The 24293-nt window shown below is 36.9% G+C and overlaps 1 protein-coding gene across 1 annotated transcript; it reads right to left on the bottom strand.

The window, feature by feature from the left end:
- Window positions 1–528: 528 nt before the first annotated feature.
- Window positions 529–14909, bottom strand: LOC139743379 (acid-sensing ion channel 1C-like). The gene is made up of 10 exons (XM_071653863.1): window positions 14656–14909; window positions 13414–13581; window positions 9790–9963; window positions 9009–9133; window positions 5477–5667; window positions 4779–4923; window positions 4211–4267; window positions 2173–2344; window positions 1385–1476; window positions 529–880 (listed from the first exon to the last, which is right to left on the bottom strand). Exons 1-10 carry the CDS (start codon window positions 14907–14909, stop codon window positions 738–740), a joined length of 1521 nt encoding a protein of 506 aa, XP_071509964.1. The 3' UTR covers window positions 529–737.
- Window positions 14910–24293: the final 9384 nt, after the last annotated feature.

Raw genomic sequence — 24293 nt, 5'->3', positions numbered from 1 at the left:
ATTTCTATGGAAAAAAACCCACACTTTTTAATCAGTTTCTAGAGAATACAAATAAGAAACGTTCTGATCTGCCACTCACGATGTCCTACGTGGAGTCAGTTAGCAAGATATCGTAGAAGACGAAATCTCAGGTGAATGACAGGGAAGGACAGTTGATATGACTGCACGTCACGAGATCGACACCCACGAATCATAGAGCCCAGGAGTGATACAGCCCATGAGTCATACAGCCCACGAATTCAATACAGCCTTTGAGTCGTACAGCACATGAGTTCGACACTAGGGTACCCCCATCTCACTAGACGGCGATTCGCCGCGCTTTGTCGATTTTTGATGATCGTAGCGGAATCGCGGTCTGGTGAGATGGGGGTTGATGATCGCAGCGGAATCGCCGTCTAGTGAGATGGGGGAAGGCCTACGAGACCAACACATTAAGAAAGCCCCGTGCTGTAATGTCAAACTCGTGGGCTGTTTTTACCTAGTGTTGGACCATAGTGGGCCTTATTTCCTAGTGTCGAACTCGTGGGTTGTATGACTCGCTTGATGACCCTGTTGATATCACCTCGTCAATGAAACAGTGTACGTACACATGTCATTACTTTCGTAAGGCACATGCATTACTTTGCACCATTTCTGAAGGGTACCTCGCTGAACGGAACATTATTTCTTGGTCTCATTGTCCTCTCTCGTGTTGACTCTTCATTTGATGACTGAGTTCATATAAGTTTCGGCTCTCTCTATTTGGAGAACAGAGTTTTGGGGCGCCTTCTTGCAAGTCGAGTATAGTAGAAGTATGTGGAGTGACTGAAAAGGTCAAAGACCTCGAAGACAGTCAGAATGCTTCCCCCTAGCCAGAGTCCCATGGCTCCTCCGATGTCGCCTAACAAGAATCATGAGAAAGAGTTGTTTGAATAGCGACAGTTACAAAATCAAAAAGTAAAGGCGGTTTTTATTTAGATGGACAGTAATAAAATGGCCAGTCACTGTGCGACATTCGGCTTGGGTTTTTTTTATGGTCAGTATCTTCACTTCTATTAAACACAATAATGCGATTTAATTGCGTGTTTATGGTTTTATGTATGTGAGACAAAGAGAGGGACAATTAGTCCTGTAGATATCTATTGATAGATTTATAAAGATTGTTTGACATAGATAGATTGATTTAATTAGAGAGTATACACGCCGAAGTAATAATCTTTTCCCTGATATGCCATGTCCTTGAATTCTTTGCACCTGCCTTTGTTTTATTAAAGTAGACATTGTTCTCACAATGACACTGTATTCAAAGTACTGGTTTGGGAATTAAAGGATGGATCCTCTATATGTCTATAATCTGATATTCTAAGGCTTAAGTCGAGAAAGGTGAACAACCGAGGAGGCTTACAGAGCAAGCTGAAGAAAGGATAGGCTTCTTGCTGGGTAATCTTTTCGATGCTGAGCTCCTTGAAGAAGAGATTGATGAAGACCATGTTATTTCTGTCAGAGGAGAGTACAAACAAGAAGCATATCAGTTTATCACATATCCATTAACGTTTATGCTTTCTTTTCTTTGTCTGTTTATTTAGGAAGGTCAGATTATAACGTGGCTTTTCATTCATAGGTTAACTTTATTCACACTTCAATTTATGTCCAAATTCATTTATCTACTACACTAGTTATGACCACATCCACATATCTTTTACGCGGGTATACTTAATTGATCATTAATGATAACCATGTACTCAACAGAATCCATACCAAAGTACATAATTCGAAAGCAATATTCAGAAGTCCACGTTCACGTACGAGAAACTGTTGATTGTCAGGCATGGAAAGTACTGCAGAATTTCCTGAAATTCTTTCATGAAATAGAAATCCCATTAATTTTCCTCCCTGAAATGCAAAAGTTCCTTTTCTTCATCCCTTCTTTGAGAGGGATGAAAACCTTCTTTGTCTTTTCAATTCTAAATAGATTGCGTAAACGTCCCTGGAGCCTACTATTTAATGTCATCAACAGCAACATATCCCAACTTCGTAAGTCAAAATGCTCTTTTGTTTACACTAAGCGGGATGAGATTGTAACAGAAGAATTCGCAGATACAGGCACACACACTCAAACGCACTCACATGATTGTGAGTGCGTCAGTCCTTCCAATGTGTCGCCACGTGTTTACTGCAACCTGATGGACTCACCCGAAATAAGTGGAATCCACCGTGATGTTCAAGGACTGGCGGTAGAGTTCCGAAAGGCTCGACGCCCAAAAGCTCGATGGAAAATGTGCCTGAGATAGCACAGGCTCGTACGTGAGAGAGTAACAAGGAACTGGGCATTCGCAGTTGTGCGACTCGGTGGAAATAAAATTTGCTGCGAGTTAGACAAAATAAGGGAAAGTGGTGTCACTGAGTGAACAAAAAATATTTGTATTTTTTTTCTCTACGTCTTTATAAACGCAATTAGAATTTATAATTATGCTTTGAGATGTTAGAAAGTTACACATATTACACAGATAGACAAATGTGCATATATTCATGAAGAGAAAGAGAGGGAAAGAAGGAGAAAGAGAGAGAGCTTAATCAAGGAAATTAGTTCAGCTACCGGCATTTCGTTCTTATGAATTCACTTTGATTACATCTATTGGTCATAGTGTATACACATCACCCATTTATTAACAAGGAGATGAATCAACGGCAATTAGTTCAGAATTATTCTCTCTAGTTTAGATTTGCTCTCGGCCATTAGCTGAGCAAACAAGACATAATATAATATGTGTACTCAAGAGAGTACAAGTACTCGAACAAACCTGATACTTCCTCTATCTCATTGGCAAATCAACCACACTCATAGCCTCTTTAAACATTTACCTTTCATGATTGAGAGGGCCGATGGTCAATTACATAAAATTGCCCTTTATTTCTTAGAATGCCTATGTCTTCAATAATCCACTTGACAGAATGTTGACTCAATGATCGCTCGATACGCGTTTGTCACAAGGTTAATGTCTTCGTTTCATATGCTTTCAGCAATTCTAGTGATCGAAACGCTCTCAAATGGACGAATGGATAATAAAAAAAGAATGAACATCTCATTGACTAAAAATATGTATGAGGGAATAAATCACATGAGTAATCAAAATCAAAAGCAAGAGCAACCTTTTCCTTTTACACATGTACTGATTCGATAGGGCACGCTGCTTTTTGTCTCTGTGTTTATGGGTACATTGCAGATTTCATTGCGATGATATTTGTCACTATACAAATGGTAATTTAAGCTGAACCGGTTCAAGGTAAATAGTTTCAAAGAAACAGCATTACCCAGGAGTTAAAGGAACAACATAATATAGTCCCCAGCGCAGAAGCAAAAACATAGGCAAACATACAAAAAACAACAACACAGAAACAAATAGAGGGAAAACACAACAAACAACCAAAAACATAAATAATTCATAGAATACAACAAGTAAAAGGAAATATCATTTTGTTTTAAACGTCTCGTTCTTATGATAAAGTGACAAAATAAAAAAAAAACGCCATAATCGTACCTGCTTACACTAACTGACTAATGATTTATTTCACGGAAACTCGTTTGTTGTTGTTGTTGCTGCTGCTGTTTCCCCCCTCTGGTGGACAACTTCACGTCAGTCTTTAAAGTCCACTTAATTACCCTGTGAAATGACGGCGATTATTATAGCCCTGCATAACCCCTTTTACCATTACCTAATGTGAATGTTGATAATCAGTCAAAATGATTCGAGGTCGAAAATACTCGGGAATCCAATTGCCCAGTGAGGCACTTTCCGGAAATTAAGGATTTTTGCTACAGCAAGTCCTCGTCAGTGGACCTGCTAATGCGATATTGATAGACTTTTATGACGTGTTGCGTTCGTCGAATTTCATTTGGCAGCAGAGCCTGCTGATCTGAAAATGACGAATGCAACGTAGGTCGTCAATAAATCAGTGACTATCATTTTAATACTCAGAAACACAGTTTCGAGATGATGGATCTCAATGCCAGTTGTCATCCAGTGGGCCTCGCAGAAATTAAGGGTTAGAAAAAAAAATAATCCGGCCAACGTTAGCATGATTGATCGGAATTCTACCGTGACATAGTCTATGAAAGAAGGACGTCATTAACTCATGTCGACATGTCTGAAATTGATTCCTACTGAGTTTGAATATGGGCTTATTACTATACTATCATAGACATTTTTCCTATCATTTCATAGCATTTTACCTCTTGCTGTTGCTGCACATGTGTAAAGATCCACAGGATTACACACTTTAGCGTGGCCTGAAATAAAAGTAAAAATGTACTGGTCAGCATTGACCCTATGCATATATATGTATATATATATATATATATATATATATACATATATATATATATATATATATATGTGTGTATACATACATATAATACATATATATACATATACATATATCTATTTAGACATATATAAATGTAGCGTACATACAATGTATATAGATTATAGTATATACATATGTATATATATATATGCTATATATAAACATACTTATCGATTTATATTACATTTATCGGCATACAAATATAACGTACAACATTTTACCACTGTATAATGCACAAAATGGGAGGAGGATCACATCGCAGTAAAATGAATAGTAAACATAAATAAGAATGAATGAAATGGAACAAAAAAAGCAATGTCCGTCATAAGAGGGTAATAAGGGTAAAAGTCCAGTAAACATATTGGGTACATAACATGTTACTCCACTCGATCTTTTCGCTGGAGTCTCCTCCGTCCCTAAAGGTAACATCTCACCTGGCATATGTGGCTCTCTGCATCCACACTCCCTCACGACAAAGTCCGTCTGGCATTCTTCCCTACAACCGCTCGACGTGTAATGGGAGTAATACTTCAGTGGCTTGCTGCCACACACTCCGTGAGGAGGTGGTAGGTTGTTCACCTGTAAGGATCATCACGCAGTAGTATTTTTTAAAGTTTTGCATAAAATCTTTCGATTTCTTCATTCTAAAGGTTTGGTCTTGATGACACAAATGGAAAAATATAAGGCATTACTGCTCTCATTGTAGATCCATATGCATTGGAGTCAAACGAGAAATAATGACGAGGGTATCGTTTTTCAGATACTCACATACTAACACACAAACAATTGTGGATACTTTGATTACTAATTTAAAAAAAAAACCCGCACAATTATGAATAAAAATACAATTAAATGGCATGCAAATAATTGTTTTGACAAATTAAGTCCAAAGAAAACAGGTCTTATGTAATGTATATTATGTAAATTCATATTTCACAACTATTTTAAGGGCATTTGAAATGGGAATCGACAATGACACTTTGATTTCACCTCATATGAAAGGACAAAATCTGAAGAAGTGCCATCATATATCCGAAGAATGACTATAAACGATGGTGGCCATAATGAAGGTAAATAAAATATAAACCATCTGTCACACATCACTGTGTTGCATTTCAATTCATGCAATTACCTCTCTTATTTCGAGACCGACTAGATTTTCCGTGCCTGGACCCACGGCGAATCCGAGCTCTGAAACCAAAGGCACTTCGTTTCTGTCATAGACCATCACTTGGAACCCGCTGGACACGCGATGGAAGTCGCTAGAGTAATAATAGTCCCACTGTTGTGCGTCCAGTATCAAGCCAAGACCGTATGTCTTTCCTGCGCGGATTGCAGAATGTCATATAACAAATGAGGTTTGTGCCCATTCTCAAACTTTTGCTGAAATGCATTAAATTCAGTTGTATTAGTGAGGCTGTTCTATATGACAATTACCACCCTGACGTGTGGTGTTTGATAGAAATTAATGATAAAATCTAGACAAAAAAGATAATGTATAAAAATGACAAACTTTTAAATTTTCCCGTGAGAAAGTCATGATAACAAAGGACATGTGTACTTTATAGTGCAGCATTAATAACAGATGAGTCAAACACAACGAAAACAATAAACTGTTAAAACGGAACTTACAGCAGTATGTGATGAGAAACTACATTGTAGGCCTTTTTTTTTTTTATTTTTACGGTATAACCGTACCAAGTATTTGACACCTCCCTGATATTATTATCAGAGCTGTCGGTATGACGACGGTGCTTGAAACTCTGAACATCACATTATCAAATAGTTCGAGTATTTCAATAATGTTTGCAGCTAATTGCCCGAACTATATATTTTACGATCAAAACAACTGATTGTTTTTGTCAAAGTTTGGTATATCATGTGAGAGGCATCAGTCATATTTGTATGAAGTTTATCTAACTTGACTAGCAACAGCAGCAACAACAGCAAACCATTAAAGTAAAGTTTTTGTGATAGCTAATTGCAACCTATATAGGCAATACGATTCATAAACATCTTTAAAGGCATTATTGGCCGGTAACTGATGTTCCCAGTCGATTGCACACGCATCGAGCGATGTCCTGAATAACGTCTGTCACATGTATTTTGGAGATTATTGAACAATGCTCATCAATTATTTCCTCGGTGCGTAAGGCGTACATAGAAAGCGAACCGATTACTGAGTTTCATTAAGTTTGCATGAGCAGCAGATGAAGTTAATGGAGCCAGCATTTTGGCGCCGTGTATTTATCTTCCTCAACCAATAAGCATCAGAGATATAATGACACATTTACTGAGTAGTGGCTGACAGTACTCTTATTATATACAAAGGCGAGTACTGTCACCTACAGTTGCTGTTTTGGTTTAAAGTGCTACAATAATATGAGACTCTGTCTAGTTTCTAAAACTAATTCCCCAATGCCGACATAGACTCATGAAACTAACATTAACGTTTATCATCGAGACCGTTATTACATCCAGTCATGAAACTATTTGGGTTCTGGCTTGGGGTCAAATTAATACAAGACATAGACTAATGCAAAAATCAATAATTATAAGGAAAGAAATGATAGTTTTGTTCCTTATAACAGAGATGACAAGTATCAACATGAAGATATACTGATATTGCATGATTGGCACTGTGATTATAACCGAGAATAATTAAGGGCGTTGATTAATATTATGCTGTGATGTATATATCATCATGTTTGCATTTGGGGAAAAAAAGCTCGACTTGATGGCGCTTTCAGTCGCTTCATCGTTGTTCATTGGATCATGGACCATAGTCCATGATTGGATCAACCTGCAATGTGTTTACACAGGCATCAACATGATTAATCCCAAAGGTCGCCAGTGTGGAGATATCCCATTACCATCCAGAGCCTGTATCCACTATAAATTGTGGCAAGTCAGTCCGATGCAAGTATTTGCCGTGGCAGAAATAATGATAAGTAGTGAATGAATACATAGAGTCAGGATAATTTGATGATTGGAATTTCAAAGCTATCCAGCAAAAGCAAAAGCTATCTTTGTACTCCAGTACCATGCCATTGACAATGAAATAGAAGATTTGCTGTTGATGCCTTCCTATACATACCCAAGATTTACCGGAATTATTACATCCATACACTCTAAAAAATGAAACAATATGTTAACATTTTAAATGTTTTCTCCAGCCTTCTATTAAATGTTGAATTCAATATTCAAAATGTTAGACTTACCACTCAAAACTATTGGACTTCATTTCAGAAGTGGTAATTTCAACATTTTGAGTGCTACATTTTTGACATTTACAAAACCGTGGAGGAGTGACAACATGTAAGATGTTAATTTACTATTTGTTTTTTAGGGTGTAAGATTGAGTTACAAGTGCAAAACTGACTGTAGTATGTAGACTGATCTAATAGTATAGAAAAACACAATGTGTATAAGACTGACATCGAAAACTTCTTGCTTCGTTTCTGCAACCCATTAAATAAAAAGATACGTGTATAAAGAGAATGAAAGGTGTCATCTTGGCTTTATATTTCTCTCTACTCTCTGAGGGACTCACTCAATACAAGAAAAATATCATTTCTTTTTTATTTCAGCAGGTTCCTTAAAAATGACACATTATCATCTGTCCCCCCCCCCCCCCATATAATAAATTAAATGTCATACATTTCAGACTGAATCCATTTGGATTTAAATTCAATTAAACTGACAATCCTACGGAAGAATAAAACACAAACATACTTTATATGTTGCTGAGCAAGTGCACTAATGCTCGTAGAACGTATCAGTAAAAAGTGAGGAAAAGCGGACAATCAAAGCAATGAATATTTGAGCTTCGAGGCTGCCGTTCCTAGATGAGAAGAACATAACAGTTCGTGAAATCACGACAGGACAACGATAAGAAAGATAATTTAACATGAGAATCAACGTTTTTTTCACCTTTCTAGTATCAAATGAAAGACTACTTAACTTGCCGCTTCCAGAAAGCAGAGCGAATAATATCACCTTTAGCATAACAAGTCGAGGGAGTGTGCGCTTTTTCACTAAAAAAAGAGAAAAAAAGAAATGTAGTGCATGGGGTTCCCTTTTTGTAATGTCTCATTCACTTTATCTACATTATGAAGAGTTCATTTGCAAAAACAAAGGGGGTAGTCTAGATCCATCTTAAATCATTTAGTAGCATTCCACATGCATAAATAGAAATTCATCATGTGCATCAAACTGACCATAGTTCAACTCTCAAGAGTTCAAGAAAGTTTGTCAAAAATTATCTTTTTGTATATATATATATATACACACTGTATATGTATGTATATTCATATATATATATACATAACATAATTATATATAACATATCCTTGTTACTCGTTTGCGACTGCACCGATGAATTATTCATTACCCTTTATTTTTGTGTCACGTTATGTGTGAATAGTGGGAATACTAATGTGGAATTTAATTGAACTGAATAGATGTAAACATATTGATAAGTTATGGAGTGATCAAAGCTATTTTGCGTGAAGAAGAATCCAACTTCATTTATCATTACAGTCAGAGCCAAGCATATTTCGAAACATCTGCTGAAAATCAAGTTTTGCAAACTATGAAGAAGAAAATGACGTGTTAGCTGAAGATTATACCAGGGTAGTCATAGTTACTCTTTAAATTCATACCTGACGTGTCAATCTTTAAGGGTTCAACTCCGTTTGTGCCAGTGTTAAACGTGAAGCAGACTCCAAAATCGAAGATGTCGAAGGAAAAATTTTGGGGGGTAAGAAGTTCTGTTCCCCAGAATCCACTGTAGATCAAAATCAATAAAAGGTTAGCCGAATTTATTCTGAACAATCATTTTCATAGGTTATGGTGTTTTCTTTTCTTTCTTTTTTATTTCACTTAACATTTACATATTCCGGTGAACATTACACCGCGTAAGCATGACATCAAAATTTCTAAAAACTTAGATTGTAAAAGGAAATGCAATCGGGTGGTAAAAATGAACTCTGACGCAAGTAAAGTATAATTTTCAAACAAATATTCTACACTTTTCTGCTATTAATGCCCACATAACATTTAAGTTCGTATAGGTTCATTTCATTATTAAATATTACAACACATTTATATTTTTCTTGAAGACACGGTGTTTTTAAGACTACTACCATGTCTACGTTGTTTCATTTCGACAAATTAGAAGCAAAAAAAAAAAATGTTTGGAGGAATACAAATAGCATGATGAGATATGTTAAAAAAGAAAAAAGAACAGAAGTCTTCTCTGAATTCATATCACAGCCATACCGAATTAACACGCAGTCAGTAATCAACTTAGTATTGGGATCCACCGAGCACTTTAAAATTTTTATACAATATCCTTTAAAATGATTCACAAAGTTAAGCTATGCCGATATGTAAACCGCCGCAAGTGTTAAGAGGGTACGATAATGTAGAACAAGGACTTACTATACAAATGAGTCTTCAATTTTATGGGATAGATTGTAGTATAATTCGGAAGAGTTAACGTTGCCAAGAGTGGTCAGGTACTTTGTATAATTCACGCGATTAAATCCATAGTTTGCATTGTACGTTTCCATCAGGAGAGACAAAAAGTCGACATGATCCTCTAATTCAGTCCTCCTGCGATGATGATGCGAGAAGAGATAACAAAAACAATACAATGAAAATGGTAATTGTTCCCACCTTTCTCATGCACTTACTAAATAAAGGATGTCGAAATTGAATGGGCAGCTTCGATAAAGAACTCTGTGGAGTTAATATGGCCCAAAGGAGAATAGTACTTCGAGGCGTTGAACCCTTCAACTGAGGACCTGACATAGAGATCTTGCAGAAAGTCTGCCATATCCGGATTCTTTTCCACTACAGATTTCCTGACCACAGAAAGGGAGAGTAAAGGTAGAGTCAGGGAAAGCGACGGGATGGAAAGGTGTTGGAATCTGGGATGCGGGTGGAAGTGGAGGTGTGGATGCGGAGCTGGTGCGGGGTGCTGGTCGTGGTTACAGAGGAAATCAGTGCTGCTGGTGCGGCAGTATACCTTGCGAAGAAGGCTTGGTGCGGGTGCAGGTTTGGAGGCGGTGCGGGTTCATGCTGTGTTCATGCAGGTCAAATGCAGGAGAGCGGTTGAGTGTAGATAGAAGGAGGTAAAATGGATCTAGGGATTATGGCTTTTGTAAGTACATCGTACCCTCCTATGGTATACACGAGAATATCTATGATAATTTCTCGAAGGTGGTATGACATGCAGATATCATCATAAAAGGTAAAGGAAAGAAAGCACACAATAAATTCAATTAATTTCCTCAAAATTAATTCATGAGCACAATGTATATTCTCTTTCAGTCTCTATCGGGCAGGATGTCAAACATCTACAAAATCTACTCTACAGCATGTATAGTGGTACCGACGATTGGGTTCCCGAAAAGAAACAGCTTTAGAACTGTCATGTATTGATTTGATTTCAACTTCTATTTCTATTAACTCGGTGCAATCAAGCCGATAGAGCTTGGTTTACCGTTTGATATCGCGTACAAAATATCAATTTGAAACCGATTTTGTGTGACTATTTCTTTGTTAAAGCAGAGATAGAAAAGTGTTCATATCTTTAATTGTCCACAAAGCCGTGCAAAGATAGCAGCAATTGAAAATATTGCGATTGATATTCACTAATCAAAAGTAGAGTGCCTAAAGGCAGTATACTTATTATATTTGGAGTCACCTAGCGAAGAATTCAAAGAGAGCAAAAACCAACATCCGAGTTGCAATCACCTAACATCAGTGACCTTCAAAATAATAATCATATTGGATGTGCACAAAGAGGAAACGGTGTGCAGTTTCAGACCATAATGTTGATTCATTAGAAAAGGGCCTTGGAATCCTGACTCTAATAAACGCGAACATTAATTATAATAAAAATGGCCGAGATACCATTATATGTTACATTTTTTCATTTCTTTCAACGTTTGGAGTAAACTGTAACAGAATTTTATTTTCGAAATTGATTATGGCACCATGAGTTAATGAGGAACTTAGATATGTAATATACCGTCTGATTTTGTATTTGGTTATTAACATTAAATGGAACCCAAACCCAAAGAGCACTGTGGATTGAGTGAAAGCAGCAACATTAGGAAAATCAGACAATCGATGCAAAAGTTATGAATTTTTAAAGTTTCGGTGTTGGAACCGCTAGATGAGGAGACTACTAGAGGTTATGACGTACTAGAGGTTATGGCGTAAGGAAAAGAAATTTATGGAGCAGTGTTTGGCGTAAATATTCTAAAGAGAATGGAAACGCCACTGAACACAAAACAACAACAACGTATGAATGGACAACAATATAAAGAAATATAAAGAGTATCCCCCCCCCCGGAAAAAAAAAAATCATTTTTCATGAAGTTACACATTCCATCTACTTGATACTGACATATTATGTTAAGGGTAACAATCATTCCCCCTGCTTTCTGAAAGCGGCCAGTCAAATGCTCTTTCATATGTGCTACAAAAATGAATTTTTGTGGATTTTTAAACATTTTCTTTATATTGTTGTCCACTTATACGCCACAACCTCTTGTAGTCTCCTCATCCAACGGTTCCAACACCAAAACTTTAAAAATTCATAACTTTTGATTAGATTGTCCGCTTTTCCTCAAACTTTTACTGAGGTGTTCTACTTATGTTGCTCCTTTCACCTCAATCTGCATAGCTCTTTGGGTTCGGGTTTCCTTTAATTGTGAGCGCCTTGAGCACCTTTGAGTGGAAATGTTGCGCGTTATAAACGTCTGTATTATCATTATTGTTATCATTATTTATTCGGGTGCTGTTCATTATTCCGAAGGTTCGTTTTTCCGAAGATTCGTTAATCCGAAAATGAAATTCGGAAAAACGATCCTTCGGAATAGCGAATCTTCGGACCAAAGAGCCTTCGGAATAACGAGCTGTAGCCATTTATTCGGCTTCTTTTGAATCCTGGCTGGATCAGAATAGAGCCCCTCCATGATATCTCAAGGCTCACAAAGTAAGTAAATAATTATCACGAGATTATACAATCAAAAGACAAGAAACGATACCTATTGCACATGGAAACTGAGAGGATTACCATGCGAAATTGGTTGGTGAAATGATACATATTCATGAATTCCCAGACACACTTTAAAGAAGGCGCATGTGCAAATTGATATGAACGCATCTAATTTCTCTACAGAAAGAAAGTTATCATTCGTCGTCTTTTGAATAATACTAATACCGATATTAACACTAATACTAACACTAATACTTATACTAATACTGGTACTAATTGTGACCGTGCATCACAAAACGATCAAAAAGTCCCACCCCTTGATTTTATGTGAGGACTCAAAAAAGGTGAAATCGGTCAACCGAGTCAATCTTGAGTTTTTCATATCCTTCTTGTACATTATTCTTTAGTTTAAAATTATAACATGAATGGGACAGAGCATTTTCAGCAGTTCTTCTACAACCGTTTTGTTTCTGTTTTTTTTTTTGGGGGGGGGGGGAGAATAGAATGATCAGGTATGTCTGAGAGTCCCCTTTTCATTTCTTGAAATTCTTTACACATTCTTCACTTTCGAGTATAATAAGTTTTGAAAAGATAACTCTACTGCTTTGAAAGTTGGCATTGATCATGGACAGAATGTGTTAATAAAACATGCTCAATTTCATCCTGTGTTTTGTCCCTTTCATTGCACAGCTAGCACGGCTTGGTAAAGATTAAACGCTCGAACAGACCCTGTACTTCACAACCTCTTTTCTAAGTTCACATATTTCCAGAGTGTGTGCTTTCTTTCTAGTATTTAGATGGGTTAGGGGAGTCCATTCGAATTGAGTAATACATCATTTTAAAGCTAAAAGTCTGCTCTCCAAGACTCTGCCCTCAACTAAGAATCCATGTCTGTCGACTGTTTGTTGATTTTGTGATCCAGGGTCACAATTACAATGATTGCATAGGGATAAAGATAATAATGACAATGATGATGTTAATAAAGTTATGAGCGTTTTATAAGAATTTTTACATCACTGTTATGATACATACCTTTGGACTATCTTCCCTACCTGAAATTATTGTAATTGCAAAGTGCGACTGTTGGAAACGTGAGCTCAGTGACGTAGTTAATCTCCACGTCTACACTCTTCGGGTGCCCGGCGAAGTACCGACATCTGTCGAAGATCTGATAACCCATAACCCCCATAGCAGCCAACAGAACGACAAGCCACACCATTCTTGTACGACAGAAGAATACAACGATTTGATTTGATTTGATTTGATTTGACTTGATTTGACTTGATTTTTATTTGATTTGATTTGATTTACTTGGATGTAATGTCATCTCAATACACATCATTTCTTCTTTTATTTCAGAGTAAGAATGTCTCGCTGCTATGCTAAAACATAATAAGATTCATTAAACGTGAAATGACACGGTAGTGTTATAATTTGAACAGAAAAGTCTGTGGTAATATTGAAAAAAAAAGTTCTAGCCAAAGGGTATTATTCATTGTTTTTATATGATTGACAATGTAAAAGCAGTTATGATGCAATAAGGTAGCGAGAAAGAACGACCAAAGTGCGTGTGTGTGTGTGTGTGTGTGTGTTTGTTTGGTTTTTTTTTTTTTGGGGGGGGGGGTCGGGGGAGGGGGTGGGAGTTAAATTGGTCACAAGTCAAGTGCAGAAAGCGTAAAACACTATATGGTTAGGTTTTGAGATTCATCCGTAACATTGAACAAAAACATTATGAATTAATGGTATTCAAACACTCATTTGCTATTGTTTCTGTTGTACATTGTTAGCCAGATAAATATCATAACAAATGATAATACCTAATACCAAACGTCTTTCATCTATTTCATAGCGTAAAGGAGAACGTCTGGTCCATGCTAATGCCAAATTAAGATTTAGTATATAATAAATTAGGGCCTATGTACGGCAACCTGCAAATCTCATCACCTGTCAGCTGTTCATTTCATGTGTATTCCTATCCTATTTTTAGCATTTTTTATCAATACCACTTTGTTTCTGATGATCGAGAAGCATTTTGTTTTTGTACTTTGTCATAACAAATGTAATTGGTGGATACAGCTTCAAAAAGCTTTCAATGAAAGGACACGCAACTAATAAAGACACCATGAATTCATTATTATTTCGTTTTCACATCACTTGAAGATTTGAACAAGTCAAGGGATGTAATACATCGCAGTTTATATGAAAATCATGAATGAGAGACGTACTATTTTTTACACTGAAAGAGTTTGTGTCTTTTCACCAAAGGTAAACTTGGATGATGCCACTATCCTCACCTTCTGCTCTTATTCTCGTGACCGTTGAACAGGTATTTCAACCCTGAGACGCTAACCGTGTCTGGTAACCCTTTGGATAGTACGGCGAGCCACGTTACCCGGTCTCTGTAGCGGGGGAAGGATTTGATTGGAAGAGGTCCGGCCTGCTTCAAAGCCGTTGCCACCACGCCCTTCTCCAAATCCCTATCCAAGTATGTCATCCTCGGCACTGATTCCTCCAACGCCTCGGCAACATGGATTGTCCGGGAAGGCATCCTGATGTCGTCTGTGTTTACCACGCGTCAAAACAATCCGTATTGGCTTTTCTTCATTCATGTCATATCGGAACAATGTTTCCGAGTCGGCATTCTTTGGTAAACACCCGTTCATTCCTTTGTAAGTGTCATGACATAGCAATACCGGTCCATAACTGAAGTACAATCTTTCGTCACATCGGCCGGGCTTTCTACGTAATCGTGGCAGGTAGTATACCTCTCTAACATAATATAAGAGGCAATTTTGAACAAAATGCAGGTAAAAAGAATGTCCGAGTTACGTACCAAATGAAAGGGCAGCTAGAATTTAGATTTTGCATCTACGTCGTTGATATTAAATTCTCTCATTGGCTCAGAAAGTGATCCTAAATTCCATTCTTCTCCTGAAGCAAATATGAAATCACACGATCACCTCTAACTGGGCCGCAATCGAAAATCATCACCAATTCCCTTGTGATTAACCACGGTGTTTGAGGGATATGCTTTGGCGTTTGACCTCGACGCTGATTGGTCCATTTTGCTGTATTTCTGCCACCAAGGCAACGTGATGTATTGATCTCTCTGGCGTTTTATCCTCTGTTTACCCAGTTCCAAATGCGTCAGCGATGTAGCCGGATGATCGGGCTCGCTAAAACCATTCCCCTCTTTTTTCTTTTTTACACGAGACCTCACTTGGCTTGCCTATTAAGTGGTGATTAGAGAAGGAATCCATTAGCCATTCATTTGTAGCCTGCACCTTTTGCGGTCATTTCGACACATACGTATGACTGTTGTGCGTTTTTCTCACGTTGCTCACAGATTGCACTACATGCATGTAAGCATTCATGATAGATCAGAAACTGAGTAATTTGTGAGAACGAAGTGTTGAGCATATACCAAGGGAAACTATGCTTGTAGTTATGGGAATACCATATCCGACAACGGAAGAAAAATTAGATTTCCTGCTTGGTTTCATTTAAGCATAAATCACATAAACATTCATACTCTTGTTTGTGAAGACATGACTAATGAAATGACGAAACACACCGAGACACCATATGCTTTGGTTATATTGCTCGATTTTCCTTCTTCAATTAAGTAGGCCTACAACGTACTATGATTAAATGTTATCTGGTTATATTGCTCGATTTTCCTTCTTCAATTAATTAAGTTCTTCAATTGCTCGATTTTCCTTCTTCAATTAAGTAGGCCTACAACGTACTATGATTAAATGTTATCTGAACTTTTGTTTCCTCCTCCAGCCGTTTGAGACACACGATGTTCGAAAATTCGTATAACTTAAGAAAAGGAAAAGGTTTGAAGATTTGCAAACAGAAACAAAACGAAATCACCATCTATTGTTATTTGGACGAACAGACCTTATTTCATTTTCGTATTAACGAACTTACGGAATAAGGAACTGACACCGATGCCGGCTGGTGCAAATATTATATCACCCTGACACCAAACAACAATCAGCATTGATCAGGGTAATTATCCTTATGATATTTTACCGTAAGAAACTGTATTGCTCCACGGAATAATGCTCGTAATACACTGGAATTAGTTAAAGAAGAGCATAATGTATGCATGTGATCATGCCAGCACGACTGATGGCTTATGACTTTAATATTATGCCCGCCGCGCACGATACAATCAGACCGGGTGCACGACAATTCGACATGTCAAATCTCTACAACTGGCACTAAGACCCAATGTCACTGGAAACTGGCAATGCTGGTGACGTTACACTTCCGGTTTTAATGTCGTACGACCAGTAAATCGTGGCAAAGTCGCAGGGTGTGCGGTGGTCTTACTAGAGCTTACCCTTATCTTGGCTATTCGGAAGCATAGTTACATTATTTTGATTGGAAAGGCGTGTCGTCTTGTCAAACTGTCATCTCGTAGAAGCCATCAAACAACGTTTGACATCTTGAGATGAGCATTGTCCCATCTAATCGAAAAGAATAAGTCATCTCGTCGGCAAACGTTCAATACTCCCCTCCGTAATCATGAGATTCGCCACCACACTCATCATATCTTGGTCCTTCGAGCTTCACTAAAGCTGCAAAGTAAAAATCCTGTCACAATGGTTTCATTTCTGTCCTGACTGTTGATTCTTGAAATGTCTTTATGATGATTGAAGTCGTTAACTTATGTCACATTTTCATACGTTTATATACCTTCATCAATTCGTGATATTGATAGAAAAGGGGAGAGAAAGAGAGGAAGAACCCTCGCTGTCTACTCCATAAAAGTAGAGGTACTACCTTCCAGATTTTTTTATCGGTTCACTAAATTTTCACTGTTGTGCATACAAAATGTAAATCTTTCTTTTCAGACAAACTTCTAAGTGGTCCAGAGTTGTTCTTTTAGGGAATTCAAACGTGGTCTCCTCAGGCCTCTTGTTTCTCGCTGGTGGCTTGCTTCCGTTCCACGTGACTAGGATGCTTCAACATTTTACCTCAAAAGATAATCGTCATCACCATTGCCTAATGGTAACATTGCAACATGATTTTGTCCACTTGTTATAAACTATCAAAGCAAATTGCTTTTGAGTGAAAACGTAAATTTCTTTATAGAAATTTTAATGTTTCCGGAAGGTAATTTGACTTTATAGTGTGTGTTACTCTGCACATACTTTGATGTCCGAGTTGATCTTTATTCATGAGAAAGAAAAACATGAGAGAGAAAAATAATAATAATAATAATAATACATTACATTTGTAAAGAGCTTGATACAATGTTTCTAAGCGCACAGGGAAAGGACGAAAGGAAAGATGAAAATGAGGGAAAACAGACATATCAAAACACAAGTAAGAATAACATGACATAAATCAATGTGTCCCAGTCATTAAACACATACAATAATTGAATTACACTCAGCACATTAACTTAGGGAAGCAATCAATATGGGAAAAGATGGGTTTTAAGAAGTGCCTTAAATGATTCTACTGATGGGGCTTGTCGTATATGAATGGGTAGATTGTTCCAAAGCTTGGGTGCAATGACCGCGAATGAGCGTTCTCCGTAGCGTGTCTTAGTGCGAGGTCCGGGTAACAGTTGAAGATGGGCAGTAGCATGGGAGCGCAGGCGTCTAGATGCAGAAGAAGTTGGTGAGGATCGGAGAGAGATTAAGTTCTGTAGGTATGAAGGGGCTTGGTTATGGATAGCTTTGTAGACAAGGAGAAGAACTTTGAAGATAACACGTTCCTTTATTGGCAACCAATGAAGTGACTAGTGAAAACACTATAGGGTTCCTCCTACCTCTCAGATCTATTGATCAAATAAGTGAATCACAGGAAGCATATCTATTCCTCATTATAGTTGATATTCCACTCTTTTTGATCTCCTTAGATTAACATTTCTCAACATTCTCACGCAAGTGTCATTATGATTTATCTCACTCAATCGATAGAAGCCGTGGAGGGGTGAGAAATGAGGTAATGGAGTTATACAATATAATTATATTCTCAGAATGTATACTTAAAGCAAATGGCAATGCAAACGTCGGGCAATTAGCAATGTCACGTGAGGTTATGCATAAGATTAAAAGTCAACTGAAGCATTGATTAGTGTTCTCTATGCGTACATCGCGGCTTCGGCCAATGAAATTGCGCCGTGCATTGGAATTGTAATGGTGAGGCGTGGCTTGCTGGGCAGCGATCGTTGAGAACGCGTCTTAGCGAGAGTCATTTCCTAGGAAATGGCCTTTAGAATGTTGTAACCGAAGTCTTTGAGTAACCAATTTTGCTGCCAGCTTTTGTAGCAAAAAAATAAAGCAATCAACAAAGCCTACTCTTCGAAGTCATCCATGCAGTCTATACATTTTGCAGGTATACATAGGGCGGTATGCAAAGCAAAGAGCTTCAAAGTTATCATGTATAAACCTTCTTAAGCGAATTTACCCATTCCATAGGTCGCAGTTACTGATCTGAATCATTCACTGCTAATTACTCAGTATGAGTGGCACCTTCTCTTACCTCTTGCATGATAATCACATTTGCAAACATTCAAATAGATCCCAGCGCTGGCTTTCATCGACTATGACCAACGCGACATTGCTCCTAAAGGGATCGTATAGTTTTGGTTGAGACTAAGTTTCAGATTTCTAACATTTTTGGTGAGATAATGAGAAACATCTTATGAAATATGAAAGAACATGCAATTCTATGAGGAATTCAACGTTTATTTGATGAAAATTGGTTTTGAAATGGCTGACATATCCAAAACAGAGCGATTGTAATAAAGTGTGGGGACCCACCTTACGATCGCTTTGTTTTACTTTGTTTTTGGATGTTTCAGTTATTCCAAACCCGATTTTCATCAAATAAACTTTGGTTTCCTCTTAAAATGGTATGCTCTGTACTATATTGTAAGTGTTTTCTTGGTATCTCTCAAAAAGTTAAAAGCCCAATTCTCATCTCCACCAATACTGTACCATCCCTTTAACCCTTTATGTGCTGGATTGTCTTTTGGCACAATAGTGTCACAAAAATCCAGCAGCATGTGTACAAACTGCCCAAAGTCCCTGCATGGTACAGAGAGGGTTAAGGCAGATCAGAGATCTCAGATGGATCCCCAAAGATTCCCAAATCTGAGCTTGCTGGCAAGAGAAAGAAAAGATACAGTTCTGGAATATGTTTAATTGTAGGACCTACTGAGAAAGAATACTGTGTGCACCAAATTGAATGCCAAACTATTATATATTACTACTTTTTTGTTTGCTTCTTTTGTAAATGAAGAAACATTACAAATGGAATTGATGAGAAGAAGAGGTTCCTTTCCTGTCTGCTGTGCGACTTCTGGGTTAGTAATTAATGTGGTAAATTCTTCAACCAACGTTAAAAAACAAGAATAACTGCTTTGAAATGACAGCTATTTCTGGGTATCTTTGTTTCGTTGTGATTTACTGTCGTCTCCGTTTACTTTTACCCATCAGTTGAATAGTTCATTGATATGTCGTAGAGGATGTATGCCCCCATGTCTGCATGTGTATTATTTGCTCTTTTTTTCTGAGGATGATTCTAACGTGGTTTTTTTTCTCTCTATATATATATATGTATATATATATATATATATATATATGTATATATATATATATATATATATATATATACATATATATATTGTATATATATATATTGTGTATATATATATATATATATATATATATATATATATATATCATATGTATATATATATGTACTACATAGGCACATAACCACGTGAATCTTTAAAATGAAATTTAATTAAATTTCCTTTACCAGTCTACCCATCGTCAAGGACTACCATTCTATGTGGTAAGCTTCACGCCGGCCACGATGTCACGTGAGTGGAATCTCGCTGTTGTTTCAGGGTTCCATTGAATATTACAAAAAAGAGATAACCTAAGCCAAAAAACAAAAACAAAAAACAAAAATCCGACAGGAAAAGAAAGACCTGAATTTTGTCATAGTAGTGGCACAAGGAAGCGAAGGTTTATGATTATTCTAACCAGAAAGAAGTAGGCCTTGGGAAACGCATCAGGCATTGTTAAATGGACGAAAAAATAGCCTTCCATTCTTAACACACAAGGACGAGCAAAAGTGAGAGCTGTCTTCATCCGTTTGCTGACAAAATTAATAAAAATGACAAAATGACAAAATAAATAAAAAAAAAGAAATTAAAATAACTGTGTCGCCTTCATAGCTTAACGTTGATGCGCCATCATTTCACCTCGCCCTATCCTATAAATTATCTCTGTGGCCTATCAATTGGAAACAAATTACCTTGATTGAACCAATGTAATGGGAAAGTCAATACCTATCCATTAGGGGCTTAGACGTACCCTCCATCAACGGTAATAACTCTGCAAGGGGCAATAGAAATGACAAAGGACCCAATTCAGAAATCACGAATTGATGCCAGGGATAGAATTGGATAGTACCTACACTCTCACTTGGATGAGCAAATTGCGGGGATTAGTTCAGAATATTGAATAAATATTTTTAATTCTTAATTGCTCAGATTCCCGTCAGGTATCTTCTTCTACTATTTCCCCCACTTGAAATTGAAACAATGTTAAATTGGAATTGTTTTGCATCGATTAACTTAGGAACCAGAACTTTCATTACCGAGGTGGGGATCCTAAAATTTGAAGTGGGAAGTAGAAACAATTCTTATTGATGTTATTTTTCTGAAACCAAGCACAAAATATAACAAACACGAAAGTATATATATATATATATATATATATATATATATATATTTGTTTATTTATTTATTAATAAATAATTCATATCATGGGAATATGGGAATATCATGTGTACAAAGTGTATTTCAATGGTTGTCTATATTAATTTTGCGTTACGTTACAAGGGGTTGCCAAAGATGATAGCCAACATTTTAGGACGAGACTGATATCGCTACTTCGTGTAAATATGCTCGCTTTTAATCTCATGACTAATATGCCCAGTCTTATCCATCTGAAAACCTGGGAATCACAAAGGTAGTTTAAATTTAGTGCATATATTATGTTATTTTTATGTGCAGATGTGAGTGACAGATTACATGCAACTAAAGTAATGAACGCACACTGGCATGTGAAAGGCAAGCCTGTATTTTGCGCATGTTACGGCCATGGGGTACAAACCATGGACTTAAATGAATCTCGTGAATTTGAACTCTAATGCTCAATTTGCTGAATTCCTCCACTTAAGTTAATTTTAACAGAGAGAATGGGTATGTACTCATGCTTGATTTTTTTTTCTTTCTGCAATAGAGGCATTTGAAGGTAGTGGAGTGTATGGTGTGAAATGGAACCGTTGTCTCTTCACAGTGTTGTTCTTATGATAACTGTTATTAAATTCATTGTTACCTGGAACCCGAAGCAAGGAATTGAAGTAGAATTGAATAAACGCCATATAATAATGGGAGACATGGAAATCATTGTCAGTTTAATATCAGAAATTGATCTCAACCGGCAACATACATTGTGTTTGCATGCTACAGCTATGAGAGGTTTGTATTCTCAGTTGCTTTTTATGCGTTTGTGTTTAAAAGCTTTTCATTTGCATATCAAAATCACAACAAGACGCGATTGAAAAAAGAAATTAAGTCTTTTACATAGCAATATCACTACGGCAGTCACAGTTTTTGTCAATACACCATTCTTATAGTGATTAAAGTTTGTTAGATACAGTAGTATTCTAGTATACATTCGCATCGAAGGCTGTCATTTATTCTAAGGATTTTCCGTAAAACGTTTCAAACAGCAGTGCACATGACAAGGAAACATTATTGTATCATTGTGAACGTGCTAAACATATTGCAAAGAAGTACTTAACATGACTTTATTGTATGATTTTTCACTGAGACGCTATGAAAGAACAATACGCATGATAGCTAGTCATATTTGATGGTTTTTATTTCGAATGGATAGAACGAATTCCGTCAAAAATAAACATATTTTGGAATGTATACAATATGCATTTACAATATGTATATTATCTATTCATTGTTACTAAGTCATACATCATACTCGATAGGAGTATTGGACAGTTCGTGCGTGACAAAACAGCACTGTAAGTAAATCCTAATTAACTTTGATTATACACGTAGCCAGTACCTGACATTACACTATCATCAATACAGATATAGGCCAATATTACGGATTTTCCTGGGGCGTGGGAGAATTAAAACTGGCGAGCGATTTATTCGACATAACGACTTAACAGGTGATACACAATACATCTTTGGTTATAAACTTGTTTCAATTTCATCTTTGCATCTGCCAAATTTTGACATATTATCAATTGCGAGTGAAAATTACCATAAAACTATTATGTGTATATATACATCAAAATGTGGAGTTTGTAAAGGCGTGCAGCGATTTGTTCCATTACGGGCTGAAGGGTGTTCCGAAAAAAAAGAACATACATACATGTACATGTACATCTACAAGGAATATACATAAACAAAATGTGCAGCCTACGTAGCATAATCACAATACGAATTAATAAGAATAAGAATAAGAAATAAGAAATAATCACTATATTTTAGATATTATTACAATTTTCCGCATTGTCCGAATTAAGTTTTGTTACTACAATATTGATTTCGTGATTTCTCAAAGCATGCATTAGCCTAATTATGTTCTTCGGCTCTACCCAGCTCGTATGTTTCACCACTTTCTGCTTTAAAAATGAGTTTTAATGCTGGATCAGCACTGAAGGACGCCATCTCGGTAACACTCCATCATCAGATGCCCCATAAATTGCAGGCATAACGCTACTTTTGCACATCTTTTCAAAATTAACTAATGAAAACAAACTGTTTCTGCTTCTTGACAACCAGCTTGATACCAATTTTTTTCTTCGGTGTGATTGAAGGTACCTTAGTAATGTGAAAACAAATCTTGAAATGAGTATTGAAAACATGGTCATCACTTCGTTCTACATTCAGTTGTGTATCTTTCATGCATAAACATGAGGGCATAATGTTAAAAGGCGCACAGGACGGATAAGTGATATGCTATATATCAAATATAAGTACGCTAATGAAATAATATATACGCTTACAAAAATACAAATAATCTATGTTACATATCTAAAAACAATTGTGTCGGAATGCAACATCAAATGTCATAACATATCATCATACATCACAATAAAAATCGTCCGTTCTACATCTTTTACTGGTAACAAGGTGTCATTTCAACAATAAGCAAAATACACTCTTGTAATTGATATTGCTTGCCAAAGAGAAAATGCCACTGAATTGTAAAATATTCTAGTAAATTCTAAAGATGTATCACACCTTCCACATGTAGAAGACATTACAACTAGCGTTTCTATTGTACTTCACTTCCGAGCACTGAGAATTTAGGGTTTCTGGGACGAACACTGAACTAGGGCTTTCCATAACTCAGTCGGCAGAGCACCGGACTAGCAATCCAGAGGTCTCGGGTTCGAATCCCGATGGAATCCCATTTTCTTTGCTCAATTTTTCGCGTATAAAATGTTACAAATAGTATGCTTTTTTTGTCGGAATTCTCCGGAATTTAAGGAAATATTTTGTTTTTTTCCAGTACTGGTCCATGGTCAGTCTTAATGTTTCTTGCATGCAGGCAAACACACATAGTGACGGCATACAAGTTCAACGGAAACGGAAGACTGTAGGGGAGCGCCTTAAAGTAATTAGGTCTCGTTAATCAAAACCGGCTATTTCACACAAAAACTGTTTGATCTGCGTGTGGAATTGATAGGAAAGCATTTCAAAATTGAATGCTATTTTCTTTGACCTAGGACTAAAGCACACACACCCAGCGCATGATCAGGCAAACAAAAAGCATTAAAGGTAATCGACCATTGCAAAGTAAAGTCTGGCTCCATGTCCTTCATCATGACGTACATACAGCTTTGA

Source organism: Diadema antillarum, unplaced genomic scaffold (genome assembly GCF_040938485.1).
Source record: "Diadema antillarum isolate AM-2024a unplaced genomic scaffold, OU_Dant_1.0 seq00001076_RagTag, whole genome shotgun sequence".
NCBI lineage: Eukaryota > Metazoa > Echinodermata > Echinoidea > Diadematoida > Diadematidae > Diadema > Diadema antillarum.
Note: the sequence above shows the minus strand (reverse complement) of the source record. Positions and strands in the feature narration are given on the sequence as shown.

Coding starts and splice junctions, on each gene's coding strand:
- LOC139743379 (XM_071653863.1), bottom strand. CDS start 14,909: ATGCCTTCCCGGACAATCCATGTTGCCGAGGCGTTGGAGGAATCAGTG. Junction 1,477..2,172: donor GTGGATTCCACTTATTTCGG/GTGAGTCCATCA, acceptor CTCCTCTGACAG/AAATAACATGGTCTTCATCA. Junction 881..1,384: donor TCCTTTCTTCAGCTTGCTCT/GTAAGCCTCCTC, acceptor GATTCTTGTTAG/GCGACATCGGAGGAGCCATG.